Genomic DNA, 27,060 nt, shown 5'->3' on the forward strand with positions numbered 1-27,060 from the left:
ACTGTCTTCAAGCCAGCAAAAATTTGTTCAAAGAAACTCCAAGGCGAACAAGTGACCCTCTCCGATTTCTTCAAAATGTGGATTGAACTCATGTTGAGATTGAAAAAAATTAGCGAGCAAATCTGTTCAATGACAACAAAGCCCTCCAAGCTGCATTGTACCTGGATCCCCGATTTCGACAAATCTTCACGAAAATAGAACCCACCTACTTCAGCGAAACTGTAGCACAGAAACATTTACTCCAAATTTACATGAATTTGAAAAATGTCGATGTAAGTTCTCAGCTTACATAATATGTTTTACGGTGAACGACAAACATTAACACTTCAATTTTTGAATAATTTTGAATTACAGCCTTCAGTAGCCCGCCGATCCCAAGTTCCCGACGAATGTAGACAGGCATCATCAGAAGAAAATGCAGACACCGAACGAGATATTTTGGAGGAATACATGCAGGGGCTGTATCAAGATAACGATACAGCTGTATCAAGATAACGACGCCTTGAAAAGTTTCCGACCTGCACAGAAATCCTTATTTTAGTCCCTGTATTTAACGGGCAAGCGTTGAGTCACGGTTAGAGCTTCGAATTTTATTAAGACTTGAGATAAGCCTACGAAGTGTTGTAGTCAAGCTACACTCACAGTTTCTGAGTTAAAACAGCCTGATTGGGTTGCCTCACCTTTTTGAGTACAATCAGGGAGCTTCAAAACTACACAGTTTCATCGAACTCTTTCCTATGTTTTCTAAAACTTTGCCTAAATCTTTTGCCGATCCCAAAATGCATTCCGATTTGCCGTAGAGGTTTTCGCATAATCGAATGTTCAGCGACCTTTTCGTTTGTGTTGATTGTGAACGTCACAGTAGTAAAAGTCGTCCAAAAGCACTTATATTACACAAACTATGTAGTGCACATGATCAAATTTGGACGATTCAAAGACTTGCTTAGCATAAATTTCATGAAAATGGTTCCAAGAAATGAACATTGTCTTTGGTTTTCAATTTGTTGATTTTAATCGCACTTTCCTCATTCGAAATTCAAGAAAATTATCAATTGACGCAACTAGTAAAAGATTTATTGAATCGAAGTAATGAAACAATTTCGGAAACATTGAGAGCCATAGAGTTACACTCGAGAGGTGGCATGTTTAAAAATGACAGCACCACCATGCCAACGGCACCAGCACCAATGTAGGTAAGGACAATTTCACAAAAAAATCTAATGAGTCAATGAAAACCGATTGACGTTTGTTGATTGCGGATGTGTGAATGCGTACGAGCAATGTATTTTTAGAATGACAAATTTTCAGGATTGAATTATGAATTAAAAGTTGTGTCAAATCAGTGGAAAATAATTAATTAGGCAAAGTAACTAAGCCTACAGCATTATCAAATTAATTCAAGTTTTCCTTTAAGTACGAAAGCAAATCACTCAAATTAGGGCTTATTATATAAGAACACATCTGAAACCTATACAATTTATAAGACTTTAAAACAATTTTAACACAATACTCGAAGCTGTTTCATTCCTTGTTACACCAAAGCGAAAGAAAGTATTAAGTATAGTTTCCACTTAAAAAGAGCACTCCGTTTAGCCTCCGTTTACATGACAGTTGTAAAATAGAACAAAGGAACTGTCACGCAAACGGAGTAAAAAATTAAAATAAATTCAATTTCCACTTCGTTTGGGTGACAGTTCTTTTGTTCTATTTTACAACTGTCATGTAGACGGAGGCTAAACGGAGTGCTCTTTTTAAGTGGAAACTATACTTTAAAAACGAAAAGCACTCGACAAAACCAACAAACCAACAAAAAACCAATCAGACGTCAATTGCGTGGCAGTCACTGTTTCTCCAAGCAGTCGCGTTCCACACAATCCACATGACATTTGGTATCTATGTTAAATAAATTAACTACGATCATGTCCGTTTTTGCATGTTACACATAGTACAAAGGGGCTTATAGGATTACGATGCCGTGTGTAATTGATGGAATTCGAAGCAGACGGTAAGGGCAAAGTGTTTGCCTATGTTCATAGATGACGAATAAATTGAGATTGGCTCGTTCGGTTCGTGTTTTTTTATGTAGGTGGAAGCACGGGGTTTCGGGGGGTTTTAAAATTAGTTTTCGCTATGTTGCTCACATTGCAATGTCAAATATGTCTAAGGTCGTTTAATTTGTGCTAGGTGAAGTCCTTTTTCACTAAGCAATCAGCGTAACCTTCGTAAATAAAAAATCTTGAATTTGTCAACAATGTGTAAAAAACAAAAATCAAAACCCCCTCAAAACCGGTGGCGATCCACTTGTCAACGGACAATACATAAACAAACTCCATCCCCTATCCGCAATAAAAATTTTGTCTGTCCGTCTGTCACGTCGATATCTTGAGTAAATCAATTCCGATTTCGAAAATTTGCCCTGAAAGATAGTCGAAATAATTAGGCTAAGTTCGAAGATAGGCATATTTGGGTCGGCCCTTTGTGAGTTAGGGTCACCTAAGTGATTTAAGAATAAGAAGAAGAAGAAGTGATTTAAGGTCTTTTGGTGTTATTTGTGGCAAAATAAACGATGGAAATCTAAATGGCACGGCGAATGATAGGTATTGTTAATTGTTATGGTATTGTTAAAAAAGTTTTTTTAAATCAGGTGAGTGGACCATGAGTTAGGGCCTTAGAAGTGCAAGTCTACTCGGCCCTATGTGTATTTTGCATATAGGTCGAGTAAATTAGATCCGTTTTTCCTAATTTTTGTTTCATTTAAACGGTAGTCGAACACCGAATAGAATTTTGTTGAAAAAAAATTTAAATTTGAGTCCTTGGACTGAGGCCGATACTAGGCCCTATGTGTATTTGTACTCAATAAATTAAAATTTTAGGGCTATTTGAGATTTTTGTTACATTTGAAAGGAACGTCGTACGGGGCTTCGTAATTGCGCTATGCGCAATTTCTAAGATGTACCAAACATTTCATAATAATTTTACTTTAACTACATTAACCGGCGCAATAGGCTTACGGGCTTAGGGTAACAGACGCACTAGGGTCACGTACGCAATAGATATACGGGTTTGTACGGGGCTCAGTCGCAGCAAACGCTCCGACTGTTCTGATGGCTCGTTTTCAATTGTTTTCTTAGACAACTATAATTTTTATTGGTTGAATTAAAAAATAAATGGAATGAAAATTTTAACAACATAATAGATTATGGCTTCGAGCACTATTTCACGGGAGTCTCAATGATTAACGCTGTCGGCAAGTCGGTCACTTCTGTCACTTCATCGAACAATATTTTCATGGACAATGTGATCGAAAATTTAATTTCCCAATAAATGATTTCGATTTTCAAATTTCGTATCTCAAAAGACCGACTCGAAGGCAGTGCCATCGCTGATTTTTGCGGTAGTGACAATCTATCTGACGAGGGTTTGATTGGTTTGATTCGAAACTGAGCATTACGCTGACGTTAAGGCGGCCACATCAAGAATTCATGTCGTCAATATGATGAGGCCGATCGAGGTGATTGATAAATAAAATGTTGCCCGTATAATTTGCAGCTAGTTAGTCTACCATCGCCAGTTAGTTTCAAATGGGACTGCAAACTTAAAGTACAAATTTGGTTTGTGACCGTATGAGAGACTGATCTGCATTTGGGCTCTTGGTCTTTTTGCCATATTTAGTAAGATAAATTCAACGAATATTGTCCCATAATCATTCATCATCGACTGATAACAATTCGATAAAAACAACAACAAAAACTTCAAAATTTTTCTCGCATTTCCAATCAGCGTGTGTGCTGGGTGCTAGTGTTGTAGTTAAGATGATTGCCATGAGAATTGTGCTATTTTTGTCTACAATAACACTTTGGATTACAATTAGCTTGTCAGGTGAGAAATTGGTCAGACGTAAATGAAATTCCCGATAGATTGAACAAAATTTTCATTCTTATCTAATACAAGAAACCCGTCAGTATCCCACCTTTGGTCGGGCGATGCGGCAGGAGTTTCTTCTTAATCCCGACTTGACAACGCTAAACCACGGATCGTATGGTAAGTCGAAGTTATGGTAGAGTGGGCGACGTTAAATGTAAAATAACTTACCCTTAGTTTTGGCAAGTGGGACTACGAATATAGTCCGATGGGGATTGCTTTCAGCTTTCAATTAAATAAATCTAAATTTAGGAACATACCCAAAAGCGACACGGCAAGCTCTGCGCGAGTATCACTATCGTGCAGATGCCAATCCTGACTTATGGATAAAACGCGATGCTGGGTTCGAAATGGATAAAGTGCGCGAATTGTTGGGAAAATTGGTCAATGCATCGGCTGACGACATCGTTATGATCATCAACACAACCAGTGCAATGAATGCCATTTTTCGCAGCATGGTCTTCGGAATTGGTGAACGCATTTTACAATTCAGCACAATTTATGGTTCCATGGCCAGTGTTATAAAGTACGTCTGTGACTACAATAACAATACTGTCAGCGCTCTGACATTCGACGTAACGTATCCGATTTCAAATGATCAAATTGTCAAAAACTTCGAAGAATTTCTTAACGCAAATGATGATCCCGCTCAACCCATCCGGTTGGCTCTAATCGATCATATTACGTCAGTGCCCGGTGTAATCGTTCCAATTGAAAGACTGATTCCTTTGCTAAAGGCACGCAACATTACTGTGCTGATAGATGGCGCTCATGCCATCGGTCAGATTCCAATCGATATAACTGCGCTAGCTCCCGACTATTACATTACGAATTGTCATAAATGGTTGTACGCTTCCAGAGGTTGTGCCATGATGTACGTTGACAAAAAGCATCAGGGCACAATTCATCCAGCTCACATAAACTCTGGCTACTCTCAACCATCAGATTTCCAGAACGAATTTTTCTGGACAGGTAGGACGATCGAGGCATTGCTACCCTTTCTTTCACCTGTCAGTTATTCTAAACAAGAATCTACAAAATTTCATAGGAACAATGGACTACAGTCCATACATGACTGTTCCAGCAGCTTTGAAATTTCGAGAAGACGTTGGTGGTGAAGCAGCTATTATGTCATACAATCATCGGTTGGCCGTTGATGGTGGCGCCTATTTGGCCAACGTTTTTGGTACGGAGGTTCTGCAAGACGAAGATCAAACTGCAAATATGGTAGACGTACGACTACCCATACAAGATCCAGATAATCCCATAATCAGAGGCAACTATTGGATTGACACCATGCTAACTCGATTCCCGCGATTTTTTGCTGTCGCATACAAACATGGCGGGAAATGGTGGACCAGAATATCGGCTCAAATCTACAATGACCTCACAGATTTCGAAACTGCTGCTGATGTCTTTATGACAATCTGCGATGAACTCAATGGCAGCAATTCGTCTTCGGTTGCATTAACTGCTCCCTCAGCACTAATAGTTGGACTGGCAGTATATGGAGCTTATGCATTTTATAGAGGCTGAAACTGAAATAAATCTCTTGAAGTCCAAAATGCTTTGTAGTTCTCCGGCCTATTATCTCAAATGCCTAAAACGCGCTTCGAATTTGGTCGAATTTCATTTATGTGTGGACTCCTTAACAATCGACCGTCAACAGAATGCTAATCAAATCAAATTTGAGCACAGGTTTGCTTCAGCTGATTTTCAGCTGGTTCACTCATTCAAACAAAACTGATTTTCATTGTGTTTATATACAGATTTAACAGTGGTATAACCTATAAACAAACATATGGCCAGTTTGGTTTGTATGAGTGAACCAGCTGAAAATCACCTGAAGCAAACTTAAGCTTTGAGTCGCTGTGAAATGAAATAGGAAGTGATTGGTTAGGTGTTGAGTGTGTTTAATGCGTCTCTACACAGCTGTGAGCTGTTTACAGCTGTAAAATGCCTTTCATCTCAAGTGGTACATTTTCTTTATTTGATTTGTACGGGGCCCAACGCGTCTGCTAAGAGCTTGTCATCGGTGCTTTGATTAGATAACGAAGGAAAATCACTATATGGAAGAGATGAATTGCCAAGCCGAAGCTATAATCCATATCTGGCCAATTAAAATTAGTTTAATCACACGAATTCCATTGTCATTCAAAAACCCAATTTGGTCATTTTCAAATCGAACGATTGATAAGCTTTCCTCAAGTATGCGAATTTTTGTAAAGTGTATTCAGTGCTACACAGTCCGTCAAAATGACGATACTCCGAATGATTTTATTCCTAACATCGCTGCTTGCAGCGATTACTTTATCGGAGGGGAAACTAGCCAATTGTAAGATTAGCAACGGTAACGTTATCCAAACTTATTTTTTTACGAATTGTTTACAATCCTTAAGCTAATCGACAATACCCGAATTTCGGACGTGAGATGCGCCAAGAATTTTTGATGGATTCCCAGTTCATACTTCTTGATCACGGTGCATACGGTACGTTTTGTAGGCATTATATGGTTGATTTTCGAAATTTTTGCTGACAGGTTACAGAACTGACCGGAGTGGCAAAGCACTCATTCAACGCACAGTGCTATGACTCATTCAAATTTGATGTCGGAACTATAATGTTCTTTTATGATGAGAGCGCTGAGAGATATTAAGAATTAATCTGCATTTCGCTCAGTTTACTCGCTGCTTACACTACAACAATGGAAAGAAAGAGAGAGCAGTTTTGATTGTTTGTTGTAAACGGTGAGTAAACAGAGTGAAATGCAGATTAAGGCCAGGTTAAGGTGCCATACATGACTAAATGTTTAAATAGTTTTCTTATGAAAATCCACCTATTAAAATGGGACCCATTTCGTCTGGTATGGATAATATCCATTGGATATATACATGGTTTGAAGGGTGTTGGAAAAACTGAAAAAAAAAAGTTTTTTCGACAATTGCTGTGTGCCGGATATTGTAACTGTATGCCTTATAATATAGGTAAGAGATCCATAATATTATGGCAACTGAGCCCATATTTGCTTGATATGGTTAATGTGCCTATAATATAAGCTGTATACCCATAATATGGACTAGAAACACATATTATCGGTACATTACGCATAATATAGCTGTATGCTTTATTATGAGAGTACAGGCCCCATATTTTAGAAGTAAAAAATATACCTGTGTGTCCCATATTCAGCAATTGTATGGGACTCATACAAATCTTAAAGTAAGTGCGACTAAGTCTCGTACATATCTTTTCTTGACTTTTTGAAGGAAATGAAGGCTAGCTTCAGCCAACGAGGTGTTTTGGTAGTTCTTTTTGTTGATTTGATCGATATACTGGCAAATACACCACTTCCTCGTAGTGAGTTAAAAATGTGCTCCTCGGCCGTAGATTGATAGGTGGTGTATTTTGCGTATATCTCTCGCCTTGTGGCAGAAATGTTTCTGTAAAGTCTCAGACTTTTGCGAGTCGAAGTAAATAGTATTCGTTAAAAATGAAGAACAGTTAGTGAAGTAGAAGTAAAAGTGACTGACATTCGTGTAAACCGTCGGGCACTAAGAATACATAAGATGACAGTTCCTAGTCGGTTCCGAGCTTTTTCTGAGAACGCGGCTTTTGAAAATCATAATCTTTGGCTTCGTTGGAAATTCTTTTGATATTTCTTTTCAAACTTTTTTTTCGCGACTTGTTTACCGCTTCATTGTGATTGTGATTTTTTAAACTTATGTATCAACATTTTCTTAAACCCAAATTTTTAAAATAGAAATGTGCTAGCTTCCTTTGCAAAAAACTGAAAACACTCGGTGTTCAAGATTTCGATTTGGAAGCCCAGAAAAATGATGTCAAATTTTCGGTCGTTTTTCTTTCAATTTTTAATTTTTCGGTTGTCCAAAAAAGACTTAAACAAATTTTGTTGGTTTTTCTTTCAAAACAATTAAGTTACGAACCATTTGGTTGTTTTTCACTATTTCGAAACAATTATGACAACCAAAATTGTTCCATAAAATGACTTAAAATGCTGATTCTGATTAGTAAATGCTAGCAAATGTAAAATATTTCATAAGTTTTGTTCAAAACTTCATTGTGATCGAATAATATAGCTACACAGTCCATATTGTAATACAGTTATGAAAAGATACGTATTAGCACAATTTTGTTTTCACATCTTTTATTCAATCCACAAAATTTCCCAGCAATGATTTTGAATAATTTTGTGGATGTTGTCCCAGACTACATTTCTTACGACGCGCAAATAGACTGCTTCTTTAATCTCGATAAGAACAATATATCAAATTTACATGAAATCGGCTCAATTTCTCAATTTAAATTAAGCACGAATCTTTCAAATATTTCTTTTTCTATATTTCCGCTCAAACAATTATGAAATTGCCAGTAAATACCTAAACATGTTCAGTTCATTGTGAAACAGATTCCACTTTTTTGGTTTTTGTTTTTCACCAATACTACCATAAATGTGTACAATCCGAGTAGGTACAAAATGTGTTAGGAAGCATTGGTAAAGTTCCTCGGACAACCTTTTTTAACGAGGAATTTTATGTGCTGTACAATGTAGAGTGTCCATTACGCTGACAACAAAATGTTTGAATACCTACAACATTAAATATTCTTGTATAAATAATAGCGAAAAAATTACTGAGAGCTGAAAACATTCAATTACGCTGGTCGGGACGGATCTGTCCTAACCTTTTGATGTACGCACCAGTCTTGGTGCATGACATCAATAATTTTATTGTTCTGTAATGCATCTGTCATCTTGTTAATCTATTGTGCTGTGATCATGTCCGGAGCGATAGCGGAGGACTTGACGCAGTCTAACTTCCAAAAAAAGAACGAAGAAAATTTTTTGAGACGCGGCAACTATATATAGGCGAGAATTTAAGTTTCTTTCCTTTGGCCTGTATCACCACAAATCTTATTCTATCTTATTCGCGCTTCAAATACGAGCAAAACGAGCTATCACTCGACTATGTAACTTTAAAATTGCCGGAGATACATCGTTTTGAAGTTGGTCATTTTGATAGAAAATGCACCAAATTAACGTTTTCCAAACAATCAAAATCTTTCAACTTACTCTGTATGTTTCTATCTGTCTATCTGTCTATCTGTCTATCTGTCTATCTGTCTATCTGTCTATCTGTCTATCTGTCTATCTGTCTATCTATCGACGGTCGATCTCGGAAACTAGTCAGCCAATCTCCATGAAATTTTGCAGGAACCTCAGGGTGGGCATGAAAATGAAAATGTGATACGCCATTATTCCAGGAAAAACCAGAATTTTGTTTTATTGGCCTCGAAGTGGTTTCTGAGTGTGGTTTTCGAGGGTCGGGAACGCGTTTTCGGCTGTAGCTTAGCTGTATTGAAACCTACAGAGGCGTGTGACCCATCAAATGAAAGGTATTCGTAACACGATTCAAACAAAAAAATAATTAAAAAAATCGGGTCAGATTCGTTTGAGCTAGAGTGATTAGAGTGACCAAATTTTGAGCTACTCGAGCGTAGGATGAAAGGACTAATATTTTTGCGATTATGAGAGATAGAGATTTACTTCCTTCGGCAAAGTCTCAGAGTTTTACGAGTAGAACACATTGGCATATGTGAAAAATGTCGAAAGTTGGAAATGGGTGGGTCAATTATGTTTTTAGAGGTATTTCTTGAATGGTGGCAGATAGAGAGTTACTTTCTTCGGCAAAGTCTCAGAGTTTTACGAGTAGAAAAGAAGGGCATTTGCGAAAAATGTCGAAAGTTGGAAATGGGTGGGTCAATTGGGGTTTTGGAGATATTTCTTGAATGGTGGCAGATAGAGAATTACTTTCTTCGTCAAATTTTCAAATTTCGTGAAATTTTCGATTTTCGTTAAATTTCGTCAAATTTTCGAATTTCGTCAAATTTTTTAATTTTCGTCGAATTTTCGAATTTCGTCAAATTTTCGAATTTCGTCAAATTTCGTCAAATTTTTAAATTTCGGCAAATTTTCGAATTTCGTCAAATTTCGTCAAATTTTGGAATTTCGTCAAATTTCGTCAAATTTTCGAATTTCGTCAAATTTTCGAATTTCGTCAAATTTTCGAATTTCGTCAAATTTCGTCAAATTTTCGAATTTTGTTAAATTTCGTTAAATTTTCGAATTTCGTCAAATTTCGTCAAATTTTCGATTTTCGTAAAATTTTTGAATTAAAACTGTAAACTGTTATAAAAAGCAGTGTTGATTACACTTCTAAAACGACTGATATCCCAACAAAAATCTCTTCGAGAAAAGTGTGACGCAGTCTTTGAAATACAATTTCTAAAATGAATGATATCGCTAGAGTTCACGCTTTCAGCTTCGTTACGCAAAAATTAAATTTTACACCCAATTAGTTCAAACAAGCTGGCTTAGTTTTTCTCATCATCTGCCAAATAATTTTTACCAACAAAAAATTTGACTGGAAACAACCAAAATTTTACCAAAAAAATCTGCGTCGCATGCGGCAGATAAATTTTCTTGCTGGTCTGTTCCTGAACATTTGCCACTTTGCGACGCAGATTTTTTTGGTAAAATTTTGGTTGTTTCCAGTCAAATTTTTTGTTGGTAAAAATTATTTGGCAGATGATGAGAAAAACTAAGCCAGCTTGTTTGAACTAATTGGGTGTAAAATTTAATTTTTGCGTAACGAAGCTGAAAGCGTGAACTCTAGCGATATCATTCATTTTAGAAATTGTATTTCAAAGACTGCGTCACACTTTTCTCGAAGAGATTTTTGTTGGGATTAAAATATAACTTGATCTTTAATTAGTGAATTTGGCGGAATTTTCGTCATTAATTAATTGTGATTTTGATATTAATTCCTGCAGATATTTTTCTAAATAAATAATTAAACGAATTAAACTCAAAACGTATGCAGAAAATAAAGATCCAATTTTGGTCACTGTTGTTGTTATTTACATGCGCAATACATTGATCGTATTTTCTACATTGATCGTATTTTCACATATAGATAGAAACAACAACGGTGACCAAAATTGGATCTTTATTTTCTGCATACGTTTTGAGTTTAATTCATTTAACTTATGACCTATAATTTGGAAAATATCTGCACTAATTAATATCAAAATCACAAATAATTAATCAGACAAATTCGGTCAAATTCAAAAACTCAAGCTCAAATTACATTTAATCACACCAAAATTTGATTGACAAAGTGACAGATGCACAAGAGAACAATAAAATTATGTCATGCACCAAGGCTGATGCGTAGGTTAAAAGGTGAGGGTAGACCCGATCAGTTTATAAGATGTTTTCAAGTCTCAGTAATTACTTTGCTATATTGTCTACAAGAATGTTTCATGTGTCTATCATAAAACAACCCCGAGTTTCTATGCAAAATTTTGATTTTAATGAAAGAAAGAGGTGGCATGGTGTTTGTATCGACCGCACATCTGATTTGATAGATGTTATATGATATTACCTCTCCATTATATCTGCCTTATCCTTTATGAGTTTGTTGCAATAATGTCGTCTGGGACAATATCAAAATTTGTGGATTGTGAAGTTTCTTTAAAAAAAAAACAAAATTGTGTCACTACCTTCGTTTGATAAGTGTAACAACGCTTCAAAATAAAAACATGTCATAGCACAAGTAAAGTTAGTACATCAGCAGCATAGGTTTCAGTTAGTTTCTCGGGTTAAGCATCAATCGGCGCAGTTAGTACTTAGGTGGGTGACCGCAAAAAACATGCAAAATAATAACATTTTTTTATTTAAACGTCATAATGTGAGTGGTGTACCCATATTATAAATCACACAGCTATATTATGTGTCTCAGGGCTATAAGAAGTAACGCTATAATATAAGTAGTACAGCCATGTATATCCGGCATACAGCCTTTTTCACTACAGTTTTTCCAATATGGGGCACTCAGCCTCGGCCAATATAAAGACCGTGCTAAGTCCACTTATGGGTACCAAAGCTACATAATTTTTTTCAAAACAGGCCTCAGATAGTCTCGAACTGCATCTGGTTGCTGGTGTAAGATCTCCAAGGTGGAAAAAGGGTGTTTTTTAACCTCATTTTTTGGCCGCTGAATGAGAGCGATGCATGTGAAGAATGGGCTCGTTGGAAATCAGTGGTCAAATACTTTCAGGTCCTTTTTCCACCTTCAGAGATCTTCCACCAGCAACCAGGTGTAGCTCGAGACTATCTAAGGCCTCTTCTGAGGTCTACTGACTTTTCAAACCATGTATATATCCATCCCAGGCGAAATGGGTACTATTTTGATAGGTGGACTTTCAAAAGAATCCCTCGTAACATGTCTTAACCTGGCCTTAAGCGGTAGTAGTATTACAGGTTTCAGTCACTTATTTATGGCTCTAACTTCCGACGACTCCTTTACGTATGGTTTCCACTCAACAAAAGGTACTCCGTGAGAGAGCGAGCTGTCAAATAAACAAATCAATTTTGTCTCTCAAACGAAGTACTTTTTTGGTAAGTGGAAATCAAGCCTTAAGCAAGTTCTGGTACTTTTTTGTTTGTTGTTTTAAACGGTGAGCAAGAAAGTGAAGGGCGGATTAAGCATGAAACCCACTACACTACGGTTGCTCACCGATAACTATGAAAAGTTTTCATCGAAAACTGTTCTCTCGTTACATTGTTGATCGCAAGCACTCCGTTTTCATAATGCGCAAAGTGAATATTCTCCACCTGAGCATGAACATTTTCTAAACGGACGACTAAAACACGGGAGTATATGCGTATCGGCCTTAACAATGTATTAGAGACCGACAAACCAACATTGTATCTCTCGACTAGTCATAGCCATAAGTTACTCATGTGAATCAATTTTCAAAAATACAATCAACTGTCACCTGGAGATCAGATCATAGAAAATGCTTTCTTACAAACAATTTAGGTACAGCACCGAAGGTAACATTTGACGCTCTGCATGAGTACCAGGACCGTGCAGAAGCCAATCCGGACTTGTGGATCAGACGTGACGTAGAAAGTGAATTGTTAAAAGTGCGCGAATTGTTGGGAAAATTGGTCAATGCATCGGCTGACGACATCGTTATGATCATCAACACAACCAGTGCAATGAATGCCATTTTTCGCAGCATGGTCTTCGGTTTTGGTGAACGCATTTTACAATTCAGTACAATTTATGGTTCCATGGCCAGTGTGATAAAGTACGTCTGTGACTACAGTAACGGTGCTGTCAGCGCTATTACATTCGACGTAACGTATCCGATTTCAAATTATCAAATTGTCAAAAATTTCGAAGAATTTCTTAACGCAAATGATGATCCCGCTCAACCCATCCGATTGGCTCTAATCGATCATATTACGTCAGTGCCCGGTGTAATCGTTCCAATTGAAAGACTGATTCCTTTGCTAAAGGCACGCAACATTACTGTGCTAATAGATGGCGCTCATGCCATCGGTCAGATTCCAATCGATATAACTGCGCTAGCTCCCGACTATTACATTACGAATTGTCATAAATGGTTGTATGCTACCAGAGGCTGTGCCATGATGTACGTTGACAAAAAGCATCAGGGCACAATTCATCCAGCTCATATAACCGCGGGCTACTCTCAACCATCAAATTTTCAAAACGAATTTTCGTGGACAGGTAGGACGATTGGGACATTTGAATGCTTTCTTTCACCTTCCAAATATTCTAAACAAGAATCTACAAAATTTCATAGGAACAATGGACTTTAGTCCATACATGACCGTTCCCGCAGCTTTGAAATTTCGAGAAGACGTTGGCGGTGAAGCAGCTATTATGTCATACAATCATCGGTTGGCCATTGATGGTGGCACCGCTTTAGCCAACGCTTTTGGAACCCAGATCATTCAAGACGAAGACCAAATGGGAAACATGGTCGACGTACGCCTTCCCATTAATAATCCAGACGATCCTATGCTGAACACGGACTTTTGGATTGACACATTGCTGTATCGCTTCCCTGAAGTCTTCGCTCCCACATATAAGCACGGAGGTCATTGGTGGATTCGGATATCGGCACAAATTTACAATGACCTGACGGATTTTGAAGTCCTGGGTAATGTGTACGGAAGAATTTGTGACGAATTGAATGGAAACAGTTTGAGAAGCGAAGTTTTGGATGACAACAATGAATAAATTGTCTTATCTTATCTCTGTGTGTGTCTATTTATTCTAATTTCCGGAAGAACAGGTTAATGCACCTATGGTTCGTAGGCTACAAAGGCAATGCCTTCCTCAGCACGCAAACTTCCCAGAAAGAGGGGAGAGATACAAATATGACGACTGGGCCAACTGGGTCGAAATGACGTATTATCATCTCTATGTGGTATATTTGTTTAATTTTTTTTTTTGCTTTGATAATCTTTAAAGCCACGAACGCAATGTATTCGCTTTAAAAAAAACGTAGTTTTTTTGACTGACACGAGAATCGAACGCGAACGCACTATAAACAGCAATGAGTATACAAAAATGGATAGTTCTATTGATAGACACTAGAACGAAATAAAATTTAACGGACAACATGCCAAAGTGTACAAACATAAACACTGAAGGTAATGGCAAATATACAGAAACTCACTTTCGTTAACTTTCGTTGAATAAAAATGTAAAAGTGAACAAAAGCGAACCGATTACCGCAGTGGTGTTATACGAACTAAGTTTATAATTTTTAGCCTCGTACGAAGTACTGGGGGCTTATAAGAACACCATGCCGTTTGTAACATGTGGAATTCGAAGCAGACGGTAAGGAAAAAGCATTTGTCTGTGATTATAGATGACGAATCCACAGTAAAAAATGTCTGTCTGTCTGTCTGTGACACAGACTCTGTGTACACGATAACTTGAGTAAAGCTCAACCTATTTCAAAAATTAGCTGATAGCTAATGACAATGGCAAGACCCATATGAAAATGGGCATATTTAGGTCGGCCACTCCTGAGCTGGGGCCCAATAAGTGTTTTACGGTTTTTCGAAGATATCTACGGCAATTTAAAAGCTACACTTGTAAGTAACACGTCACATGAAAGGTATTTACAATACCAATCGAAAGTTTATGGAAATTCGATGACCAGCTCGTGAGTTAGAGCCCATGATGTTAACCAGATACAGGGCGGGAAGCAGTTTTTGCTTGTAGGTCGGCAAAGCACCTAGCAGGGTAATAGAGGTTTTTACACGTCAAATAGAGTAGTTTTTGGATACCAATAATACCATTAGCACCCTTAATGGTAATTTTGCAATGACATTATAAAAAAAAGGTATGGAAATATTCGCATACTTCGATTAAAGTACTACTTTATTTTTTTCTATTACCCTGCTAGGTGCTTTGAGGTCGGCCAAATTTGAACGGATTTTTGCTTTATTAGATAGGTATTGACCGTACCAATCAGGAAAAAAGAGTTTATGAAATTTGGTTGACCGTAGCGTGAGCTAGGTCCCTTGGAGTGAGCTCATATCCGGCTACTCGTTAGTACAGTAAACGTGGAGTATTTTGTCAATATTTCGAGTAAATTTAGACCGAATTTCATGAATTTTTTTTTGTTTGAAAGGTATTAATGAATGTAAAGCGTCAGTACTATTTCTGGTCTCCTAACACAATGGCTGCCGGCGGCCATATTGGATTTTAGTAAAAATGATGTAAGGTGGAAGCAAAATGAAATGATCGATTCTGAGTGTATACCGATTTGAAATCCAGTATAGTCTTACATACCGCCCATTTGAACTGTTTATGGTGCATTTGTTAGGTTTTTCTATTTGTAAACAGTTCCAATGCATACGTATAAGCTCTAGTTCGAAGTATAAACGTGAGCGCGCAAGCTCAATACACCGAAAACACATTGTGAATGTTATGCAAATCGAACGAAAGCTTGTTATTTAGATCTATACTCGTTTTCAAATCACAATACGCTAAAAATCTTAATAATCGATAATTTCAATTTACCCTGCCTATCTTGGGAAAAATGGTACTAAGACAGTTTCTTTTAATATAGAAATAATTGGTTATGTGTGTGGGGTGTTTCAGTCATTAAATATATCACGCACGCATATATGGACATGGTGATAGAAAATGTTTCAAATTTGGGCTCTTAAAATTACTTCGAAAATTTGTGTTTTATTTGAGAGGTACTTCGTACGGGCTTTCGTAATTGCGCTATGCGCAATATTTAAGATGAATATGAATACTTTCATTAAAATTGCAGGTGCCGCACTTGGGCTAGGTGGGAAGCATTATGGTAACGGGAACATACGGGTTATAGCTGTATTAGGGTTAAGGATGTATTAGGGCTTCGGAAAAATTAGGATCACTGACGAATTAGGGCTACGGATGCATTAGGGTCACGTACGTAATAGGTTGACGGGTCGTATGGGGCTCAGTCGCAGCAAACGCTTCTTAAGGCCCCTTAATTTCAGATGAGTTTTGGTGTCCGTTTATAATGCATTGACGCGGTTGACTTATCCCCATTTACGTCTAAATAAGGCTCGGAACAGGTCGCGTTCGGTCAGACCGGAACCCGAACTTGATTTAACCCGAACCTGAAAAATTATTTCGGGTTACCCGAACCCGACCTGATTAAATTTAAAATTTCTGGTTCAGTTCAGGTTCGAGTCGAACTCGAAATTGAAAATTCAGGTTCAGGTCAAATCGGGTTGAACAATTTCGGGTTCAGGTCAGGTTGGGGTTACCCGAAATCGAAAATTCAAGTTCGAGTCAAGTTCGGGTTGAACCCGAAATAATTTTTCAGGTTCGGGTCATGAATCCGGTTCAGGTCAACCTGAACTAAAACAGGTCAACCCGAACCCGTTCCGAGCCTTACGTCTAAGTAAACTAAAATATCAGTTGTTTGATACACACAGGAACTAGCGTCACATTTCCCTTCAAGCGTTTTTGGCTGATTATTCTCACAGAGAAAATTGTATAAGCTGTGCGGTATGCTGGCTGATAACGTTGCCGTTCTCAAAATACGTAGATGATAACGAACACAGTGCATTTACATAGCCTAATCACGAAAAGCACAGTACGTACGTACGTAGATCTTCACGAAAAATTCGCGGAAATATTTTCACGAATATAGGCCCTGTTATACAGACTGATAACGAATGCGACAGATTATGTTTACTTTTTTACTTCACTTTTTCGTTTTATCATTAAGCATACGAGAGTAAATTTGCGATTAGTACGAATTTCAATTTTGTTTTGACAAGATATCGTTTTTTTGCGTTGCGCGGAATGTCTGGTAAGAGTTTGAAATAATACCCTCTTAGTATACTACAATAGAAAGAAATTGTATGTTTTTAATGTGCAGCTGCGTAGGTAGAAGCTTAGCAACTCCAGCTACACAATGCGACGGGAAGGAGACCTAATTCACATTTTTCTTTTGTTGTTACGTCAAGATTGACAGTATATTTAACAAAAGATTTTTTTTAAATTAGGTCCCCATTTCGCGTTGCTTTGTGTAGCTAGAGTAAACGTAGTAACGCGAAAGAGACCTAAATCAAATTTTTCTTTTGTTGTACTGTCAAGTTTCTGTGTGAGACTTACTGCAGTAAATGGCACTTCGTCTATCTCATTACAAAAAGGCGCAGACTTTAAAACGCAATGAAATTTCATTTTGTTTTTTTATCTGATGCGCCTGTCTGTCGTGGTATAGACGATATATTTTGATAACAAATTAGACGAAACGGAAATTTTATTTTCAAAATGCCATTTCAATATTGTAGATAATCAGACAAAAATACTCATCAGCGCTGCTGTCGCTGTGGGCACCTTGGCTACAGCTACTTTGGCTTATTTGCATGCGAAAAAAACGAATGATCCGATTCCAGCGAAGTCAGCCTGACGACCATGGTATGCATCGGAAGAACTTTAATTGAATTTTCCCTTTCAGATGGAAAAAAGTGGGTGAAATTACCGATTTGAATTGCTTTCCCGTTGCATCATGTGCGCCGATCAAGCGTAAATCTTTTGATTGTCACAAACTGGGTGTTCAACTTGAAAGTCTATTTGATCGTAGTTTTATCGTAACACGAAACGACAAGCAAGTCATTGGTCAACATTGCCCCAATTTAGTACTCATTCAACCGAAGGTTGATGGTAACAATTTGATTTTGTCTGCTCCGGGACGTTCTGATTTTGTATTGGACTTGGCCAAACTGAGAAAAGAGTCGAACCGAACGAAAATCGACTGTAAGCATACGCAAGTGTTGGGAGTCGACGCTGGTGATCCAGTTGGTGATTGGCTGTCAGAGCATGTAGGTGACGAGCCGGGTGCCATCCGATTGATATTTTATCCGTATAATTATCCAACAAAAGGAGTGCCAGAAAGAGACCGGAAATATAAGGACCTAAAAGATGAAGATGTTGGCACATTCCATGGGAAGTCCAGTTTTATGCTCATTAATCAGAAATCTATCGATGAGCTTAACTCAAAGCTCGATCAGATGGTTAAGCCGTTGCAATTCCGACCAAATTTCCTTGTTCAAGGACCTGAAGCCTTTGATGAAGATACCTGGAAATGGGTTCGATTTTATCACCTTCCCGCATTGTTGTTTCATTTCGATAATGATTTTGTATCCCACTAGGTTCGAATTGGAGAAAATGTGGTGTTCCGCGTGGTGAGACCATGTAACAGGTTAGCAACGTGCATTTTTCGAATGAGTGCAAGCACGCGTTTAGTGCAACGTCGGCTTTATGCACGGGTACGTCAACGCACTGGTTAGTTTGCTGGTAACACGAATGATTTTAACTACCCTTGAAGTTGGTCGCGTTTATATTTGGTGTCACTGCGTTAGTGTTTTGAAATGCCAAAACAAATGTATATTTTGAATTTGTTTTTCTTGTTTGTAATTTTTGATAATTTTGTGTCCGGTAATTTCTCTTGAAATTATTCTTTTATCGTGATAAAAAAAAGTGCAATTAGTTTCTTGATCTTTGAGTAAGAATTGTGTGAATACAACGCGAATACGCAAATAATAAAAAATTTAATTCCGTTGGAATAGCTCAATAGCGCAGTCTGATGTGTATTAAGGAATGTTATCAACTGCAGCAAGAACGTAAATCAGACAATGCTATATAGTGTACAGATGTAAAAGATTTTGGCTGTATGGACGCGACTCTAAAATCTACCACTTCATTTCAGTTAAAACAATCACTCCTATAAGTTAGGTGCGGACATAAAGTTGCTTATTTCTATTGCAGTTGTTGGTTTACCTGCAATTTATTTGAGCATTCGATCGTAGTTCTTTAATTTTCCCAGTCATTGGAGCCAATACTTACATTTTTCTTGTTCTTAAGCTGATTTTTTTTCGTGAAACAAAAGAAAATTTGGGCACTTCCACTGGATGTTTATTTCAATTTTTTTGACGCTTGGTCAACAGATTTACAGTGTTTAACATATTTAAACGAATTACTTACGCAAAAAAATGTCAGTATGCTTTTTGACGCTCTTCTTGGCCCAAAATGTATGCGCCAGTTCTTCGATGTCTGATGCATCCGATTGTAGTTCTTTAATTTTGCCTGTCAATAGACAGTTTATGTTTTTGCAGAAAACATTGATAGTGTGGACTGCTATAAAATCGAAAAGTTTCTTGATGACAACATCGTTGTGCTCATCACAACCTAACGTTGCTAGTTCAGCACCATCCGTTTCGTTTTCGATTTTTTTTCTGATTTCGTCGATAATGAGTTTCTTGAGAGCTCTTTCAGCAGGAACCATTGAAATCATTTGAAGTGTCGCAGTGAATATGTGTTCAAATATCCTGGTGAAAATCGGTGATTGTAAATTACGTTGGCAATTCTCACACTCATTGCATTCCAAAATCATTGAGCATATATTGTTACTAGCCTGTAACAGTGATTGATTCGCAAAATAATTCAATTCGCGTCGTGTAAAAACTTCGTCAAATGCCATATCAACATATACATCGTCTGCTTCCTCGCAAATCGTATTCGAACCGGCTGTCTTTTCGCTGGATATGTGATTTACGATTAGGTCATGAACATCGTTTAGCAACGCAACAGATTTATCAGGCTCGCAATTCGTAGATGTAGCCTTCGTGCTCATCAAATTGTTCAAAATCATCGTGGTGTAGCCGGATCTGAATTGCCGCGGTGTCACAGAGCACGAAATTTGGCAGCATGACTTCACACACCCGAAAAAGTTTTCAAGTCCATCCGAATCAGTGTTTCTAAGAAATTAAATTTAAATAAAATCAGTGTGAGGTCGGTATGTTGTTATAAACACAGAATTTAACGGTGACAACAAAGCTTGACGATACATTTTGACGAACATTGAACATTGAAAGCCTAAATCTATTCACACAACAGCATAATCCTACACATTTAACATTGACAGGTTACGGACGATCACGATAAATCGTTTAGACGAAATACGTTTAAAATACCTTAACGACACTTCCGCTATGTTGCTGTTCAAACAAATTCGTGTTACCTCTTGGTAACCTTTTATAGTCGATTTGATTTTGTTGATGACCGTTGAACGAGTGTTAATTTGACCAGTTGTTTTGTCTACGTAGTTCATTTTCGCCAACATAAATAATGCCCATTCCCAAAATGCAAAATGCACGGAATCTTGACTTATGGATCCTTTTAAGGTGCCCATTTCTACAGGGCCAGATCCGTTAATGCTATCAAAAAAATCGTTCATGAAGAGCAAGAGCTGAGCAGTTCCACAAGACTCAGCTGGCATCTGATTGCTATCGACACAATCCATCATTACTGTACCGCATTTTTTGCTAAAGACCTGTGTAGCCAAATTCACCTTCATTTTGAGTCTTGCCGGGTTAATATGTTCATCCTTTATTTTATCCAACAACCGAGGGAACACTGATTCGCTGGACTTGAATAGCAGTTTTACGTCGTCCCACGAAGCCAGCTGTCGCTTTCCGTACATTTTAGTACTAAGGATGTTCCATTGTTCGTCAATGAAGTGCTCCAAATTTTTTACCATCAAATTGTTCCGAACAACTTTGATGATGTGTGGGGCATCATAGCAGTGTATAATTGTCTTTCCACAAACTTTATACTTCAGCAAACCGCCCGGTGTCCTTGTAAAGTCACGATCCATCAAACGATGTATTGCTGATTCGTTCGTAGAAACTTGATCGCTTACCGATTGAATGACATTGAGACCTGAAGCAAAACGAAATAATATATGTAGAGTGTCCATTTCATAGGAAATTCAGTCTAAATAAAGAATACAGCGAATTAAGAGGCCATACGTAATGTATGTACTTTCCAGCCCCGGACTGGAACTATGGACGTTCAGCCCATGTCCGAGAGGCTTCATCATTTTTTGTGCAACGATGGACTTTTAACAATTTTTTTTCACTTAGGGTGAAGGGCGATCGAAATTTTTTTTACGTTTTTTATGGATGTACCCTAAAACACACTGTCATACATACTCACCAGTGGAAAGGACAACTTCTAATACCATGGTAATAAGATCTGCCAATTCAAACGCTTTTATTGCATGTGTATAAAAATGCGCAACAGGCTGCTTGAATGGGCGATGAATGCCTCGCACCATAAACGTGAGTGCGTGCGTTGCAAATACAGGTCGTCTTATGCCCGCCATTTCGATGAAACCAATTATTTCGTCATCAGTACAACTGTACTCCAAAACTGATTTCAATGCAGTTTCATCAAAACTGAAGGAACACAGTAGATCACTTTCCGGCCAATCCTTGACTTTGTCTTTGATGAAAGAGAATAACTCTGGGCATATTCCCGTACGAAATATCATTTTTGCGCTGTGCCGACCTAATGTACTTAATGTCGGCAGTACCATCATTTGATTATTTTCTTTAAACCGGTATGATCGAGGACCACTTTTATACAACGCGAGGCAAATGCTCTTCTCTCTTAATGTGTACCTCCGACCGTGAGGCTTTCGACGAGTATTTCGAAGTTGCATTTCTTGAAGAGTTATTTGTGCGGCGCTGTATTTCTTCTTAACACTAAGATACTCCAAGACTTGTTTATCATTCAATTTACGAGTCTTCGGCTTTTGTTGAAGTCTTTTCACTTGCTTTGTTTTGTTTGTTAATTTCCGTCGAAGGTCTTTATTTTCCTAAAAATTAAATATGTAGTCAATTATCGAAGTGAAGAATCATCATTACAAGATTTATATTCATATTAGCGTCTATTAGCTAAGGGGAGGCCAATAGTGGCTTTGATCTGAACCTGATTTAAACCTGAACCTCAACTGATTTAAATCAACTGATTCTGAGCAAAAACACCATCAGGTGAATATAAACCAGAGGTCGATCGCTCCGACAAAGATCGAACAAGAATTATTCCGGTTGAGAATAACATCAAGTATTTGGACAGTGAGACCCACATATAAGTCAACTACGGCGCTCAATTAGTTTGGCAACCATATCGACGAAATCATAAGGGAGGTTTTTCGTCGCGAAGTACCAGACAAGCATACATTCGGAAGGGATTCATTTCGGTTGGTTTGTCTGTTTTGAGCATTCATGTCATGGTAGAAAGAGTTGGAACTTAACTGAAATAATTCTCTTTACTAGGCAATCTATGTCCAATATTTAGTAATTTATTACCGGAAACTGAGCTTGCTCAATCAGTTCATTTCACCACAGACGGTGGAAGTAAGTATTTTGGAAGGTAAAGTTTAACTGAATACGCAACGCCTGAACGATTTTTTTCTGAGACTGATTGATGATTGATGACAAAGGGAATTATAACAACATTACTGCGCATCAGGTAACTACTTCTACTTTTTTCCATTTCTAATTTACTTTTAAGAGAAAAAAACTGCTCGTTACACAGTCTGTTCTACTGGTCTAAATTTAAGTCTTTAATGTTTGAATTCGGCAATAAACTTTGGTTTTATAAGGAGCGACATCTGAGAGAGCTATTTGCCTTTCAAATTAATCGACGCACTGACAATTGATTCATCCCTGCAAGACTTTCATCTCTAAACGAAAGCTTTATCACAGACGATGGATGCATTGATTTTCCATAGAACTTTGGACAATTCTCCTCCTATTCTGTTGCTTAATTTGCTAGCGCTGATTCCAATAGGATATAATGACATCCTTTGTCACATCACCGTCTCACCGTCTCATTATGGGCAGAGCAGAAATTAAATTTTAAATTTTTCGCTGAAATGAATCGCCTGAGCTATGCGTGTCGGCACAAAATCTTGTTCCTACAAATAATTCTGTTTTTATTTCGCTTTCAGATATTGAGCTATTCGAAAACCGGTGTGTGTCAGAAGGGGCACAATCAATTGGTTATTGCCATCGAAAAGGCTTTAGACTATGGTCTGATCATCTTTAATGTTTCATTCAAAAAATACGATAACGAAAATTACTACTCTAAAGCGACCGAAAACCTGAAGCCTGAAAACATCAATTTCTTAGCATAATTTTCTAAATATAACAAAATACAACAACAGTTACGAATCAACGTTTTTAGTTATTAAGGAGACATAGCCGGAGTGTCCTGTATCGAAACATTAGCATTTCACTTGCGATGTTTTGTTTGTTAACTCCCGTCGAAAATTAAATAGGTCGTCAATTATCGAAGTGAAGAATCTTCATTACAAGATTGATAGGGACAATGTGGTGAATTAAATCTGTATATTTTAGATTTACGTGGGGAAGAGTGGAGATTTTGATAACCAGTTTATGAAATGCGGCTGATGGGTCTGAAGTTATTATTACTGTTCATGTTGTCTTCGAAAAGTCTCATAAATTGTACCAGGCCCGTAGCTAGGGGGAGGGCAATAGTGGCTTCGATCTGAACCTGATTTTTACCTAAAACTGAGTGTAAGATTTCAGGCTCAACTTGAACCTCACCTGATTTAAATCAGGTTTTCGCCTTTCAGGCTCAGGTCAGGTTCAAGTAAATCTGGACAACCTGCAAATTTTGCACTGAAAAATTCAGGTTGACCTAAACCTGATCTGACCTGAATTAAATATTTCGTGCTCAGTTTTATTTAGGCTCACTGAACCTGAACCTGGCCTGATTAAAGTCAGGTTTCTCTTTTCAGGTTCAGGTCAGATCAAACCTGTTCCGGGCTTATAGGAAGGTATTAATCGTGCATGATGTAGAAGTAGCAAAAGAGTTTATTATAAAAACCGGAAAACGTTTAAGAACTTCTCCAAGCCTTAATTAACAATACGTTATTGGGAAGCTTTGGAAATTGCCTAACAGAAATAAGATCACTGCTTTCGAGATCAATGGAACACCACACGGACGGACATCGTTAAATCATTTTAATTTTTTATTTTGAGCATAATTGCCCACCATTGACTGCCGTATCAGATTATTTCAAATACTTACACCAGGACAGGTGATAATCCATTCAAGGTACGTTGAACGATAATTACATTATTTCTAGAACAGATCAGATTATGTGATTTCGAGAGCAAAATACAGCATGGAACGGCACGTATTCGATACAATTTAATCGTAGATATCAGACGCGTTTTATGTGGAGATCCCTTCGCATTCAGAATAATATCTCAAGATTGTATTGTTCCATATGTGTCAACATAACTCTTCAAAGTTACGATGTTACGACGAGCTAATAATAAAATCACTTAAATTTGGACGTGTAAAGACTACTTTGACTTTTATTTTATTATTTTACTCTCACAGACCTTCCTTTGTTCAATTAAATGTTGTTTCGTTGCTCTGTTGGATAATACCTTACGTTTCCTAAGGATGATTTGTTTATCGACTCGGAAGATCATATCGTCTTCGGCTTATACAACCTTGTCCACAAAGATAACCAAACTTTCACATAGACGCGTAAGGTACTATTACTAAATCCAATTATTAATCGCATAAATGATTTTCCGTCTAGATCATTAATGTTAGCAGCCACACTTCGTTTATTCGGCATTCCGGTTCGTGCTGAACGTTCAACGTTTCGAGCTCTATAACTTCATTTCGTCCAGATCATACCATCCATTTCAGATTATTCGCATCAAAAACTATTCACGAAAAAGTCAAACTTTAGTTTGGATGTATAGAAACATGGATTCTATCGGAGTTGGGATTAGAATGAATGGGTACTATCGGCGTTAGGATTAGGATGATGATAAGATTAGACGGATGCAAGGGTTAGGATGGTGCTTACGGATATAACATTTGGGTTTAAGTTTTGTGTAAGTTGATTCAAGCTAAGTTCACTCAAAAGGACCAATTCAGTAGATCTTACCTCAGATTTACGACGTAATTGTTCCTCCAATGACAATATGTAGTCAGCATTTATGTAAGGACCCAAGTCAATTGTATCTTCTGCTCCAGTCTTACCAAAGAGACCCAAATCCTTACTTGTTTCTTCTCGACCCACAACAACTTCAACCTCATTCCCAACGTTGTCCTGTTGATATTCATAACGAAATTTGAAATAAGTCCAAAAAGTAGTAAAGCAAAAATTGACTAACATCCGAGACGATAGCTCCTTGTGCTGAATTTTTTAGCCGATTTAGACGCTTTCTCGTCGTACTTGGAATAGGACCAATCTATAAATTCAATTAATTTAAGGAAATCAGCATGGTGAAGATGTTTAATCTTATACCGAATAATAATCGTGATCCGAATACAATGCTGATGACTGCGGCAAAAACAAACTGGGGATAGCATTCGGCGCCAGTTGCTCTTTACCATTCCAGTCAGTAATTAAGTCCGTTTCTTTAAAATGTTTGTGGCAGATTTTGTGATTTTTTGTTGGGTTTAGGTGAAGCGTGTTTGTCTTTTCCATCCATGTCTCTCTCAACTCTGAATCAGCCGGAAAACGATGAAATCCTTTGGTTCCAATCGTTTTGCATTCGGGAACAAAACAATAAATCGGCATCCTAAATTTGTGGAAATTATTATATTCAACAGAAAATACAACGGTTTCCGACTTAATTATTTTACCTATCGTTTGATTTCCGACGTTACTTTTATTGAAAATAAAATTTGGAAGCAAATAAAATTGAAAATAAAATAAAATCAAAAATTATGTTCGTTACACAAGTTGACGTTCGACATAGTGAAGGTAGCAACAATTACACTCTCAGTGAGCGGCTGGTGAAAAATGATGAATGTCAAATGTCTCTCAAATACTTCGAAAGAGATGCGAGTGAATACCCTGTGGCTTTATGCGAAAGTTTCATTGAACATCATGACGCGTTGCATATAGTGTAATCAAACAGACCAACAGTTTATGCATCACAACATGACATAAGCCGTCATAACACTAAACGCTTGGATTGATACGAAACGATCCTTTCCACTTTACAGATGTTTGTTCATTACTGTGAATCCCGATACTGGCATTGGTCACCCACAGAATGAACCATTTAAAACGCTCACTAAAATCAGAACAATATTCAAGGGCGACCCACCAGTAATGGGTATTCAATTAGGTCTTCGTATTCCGGGCACTGTGTCCATTGGAGATGCAGTTTATATAAATGATGAAAGTGAAGTTTAATTCGTTTGCTACAAGATGTATTGACCCTGTAGGTGCTCAAAGGAAAGTTTTGCGTTTAGGTCCCTTTCTTGTCTCTATGGTCAAAGTCAATAAACACTGAAGGTAATGCAAACCCTCAGCAGACCAGAAAACCTATGATTCCAGACTTTCAGGTGAATTCATTTTTGTAATGTTGTCATCATTATTATTTTCATGGTGCCATGGTGCCGTCAATCATCACAAGAGGTGAATTTTTGTATGAAATCCGCCATTTTATCGTCAACTGTGGTGTGTCACCCGCGTATATCAGAGTGATGCTAATACAATGACGTCGTTTTAACTGATGGAGGGACTATGTCGAATGACAGCTGGTTTTTTCAGAGAAAATTCAATACATTTTTTCTCGACCAAATTCAAAATCATTCGACATATTCTCTCGATATCCGTCGAAACGACCCAGTCGTCATATCAGCATCTCTTTGGTATTTGCGTGACCTCCCCAAAGTTTACAGCCTTGCGTAACTGCGTAATAGGTTTCTTCCAAGCAACGGTTTCGCCGAAAAAAATGAACCGAACAACAACCGAATGCGAACCGATGTCATCCATAGAGGCATAACCACAACTTTTCTCTGTTGTTATGTTGACATTTTCATTGTTAATAATGTTGAGGTTATGCTTCTACGG

At 37.7% G+C, this 27,060-nt stretch overlaps 2 protein-coding genes and 1 long non-coding RNA gene across 4 annotated transcripts; 2 read left to right on the forward strand and 1 right to left on the reverse strand.

The window, feature by feature from the left end:
• The first annotated feature begins 3,771 nt into the window (after nt 1–3,771).
• Nucleotides 3,772–24,320, forward strand: LOC119075272 (hercynylcysteine sulfoxide lyase-like). Of its 2 annotated transcripts, XM_037181665.1 has the most exons (7): nt 3,772–3,879; nt 3,952–4,041; nt 4,174–4,304; nt 12,956–13,544; nt 13,621–14,060; nt 14,094–14,115; nt 24,310–24,320. In XM_037181665.1, exons 1-5 carry the CDS (start codon nt 3,813–3,815, stop codon nt 14,058–14,060), a joined length of 1,317 nt encoding a protein of 438 aa, XP_037037560.1. In that variant the 5' UTR covers nt 3,772–3,812; the 3' UTR covers nt 14,094–14,115; nt 24,310–24,320. The 2 variants fall into 2 exon arrangements, with proteins under 2 accessions (XP_037037560.1, XP_037037559.1); XM_037181664.1 differs by lacking the exons at nt 3,772–3,879; nt 3,952–4,041; nt 4,174–4,304 and adding exons at nt 6,077–6,256; nt 6,321–6,410 and having other exon boundaries at nt 12,825–13,544.
• LOC119075273 (mitochondrial amidoxime-reducing component 1-like) lies at nt 17,080–26,397 on the forward strand. The gene is made up of 5 exons (XM_037181667.1): nt 17,080–17,154; nt 17,639–17,747; nt 17,806–18,436; nt 18,500–18,549; nt 26,205–26,397. The coding sequence occupies exons 1-5, from the start codon at nt 17,148–17,150 to the stop codon at nt 26,395–26,397; spliced, it is 990 nt and encodes a 329-aa protein (XP_037037562.1). The 5' UTR covers nt 17,080–17,147.
• LOC119075274 lies at nt 24,523–25,616 on the reverse strand. The gene is made up of 4 exons (XR_005087356.1): nt 25,498–25,616; nt 25,364–25,441; nt 25,135–25,299; nt 24,523–24,907 (listed from the first exon to the last, which is right to left on the reverse strand). It is a non-coding gene; the product is annotated as an uncharacterized LOC119075274 (long non-coding RNA).
• Nucleotides 26,398–27,060: the final 663 nt, after the last annotated feature.

The sequence above is a fragment of the Bradysia coprophila genome, unplaced genomic scaffold (genome assembly GCF_014529535.1).
Source record: "Bradysia coprophila strain Holo2 unplaced genomic scaffold, BU_Bcop_v1 contig_193, whole genome shotgun sequence".
NCBI classification, from domain to species: domain Eukaryota; kingdom Metazoa; phylum Arthropoda; class Insecta; order Diptera; family Sciaridae; genus Bradysia; species Bradysia coprophila.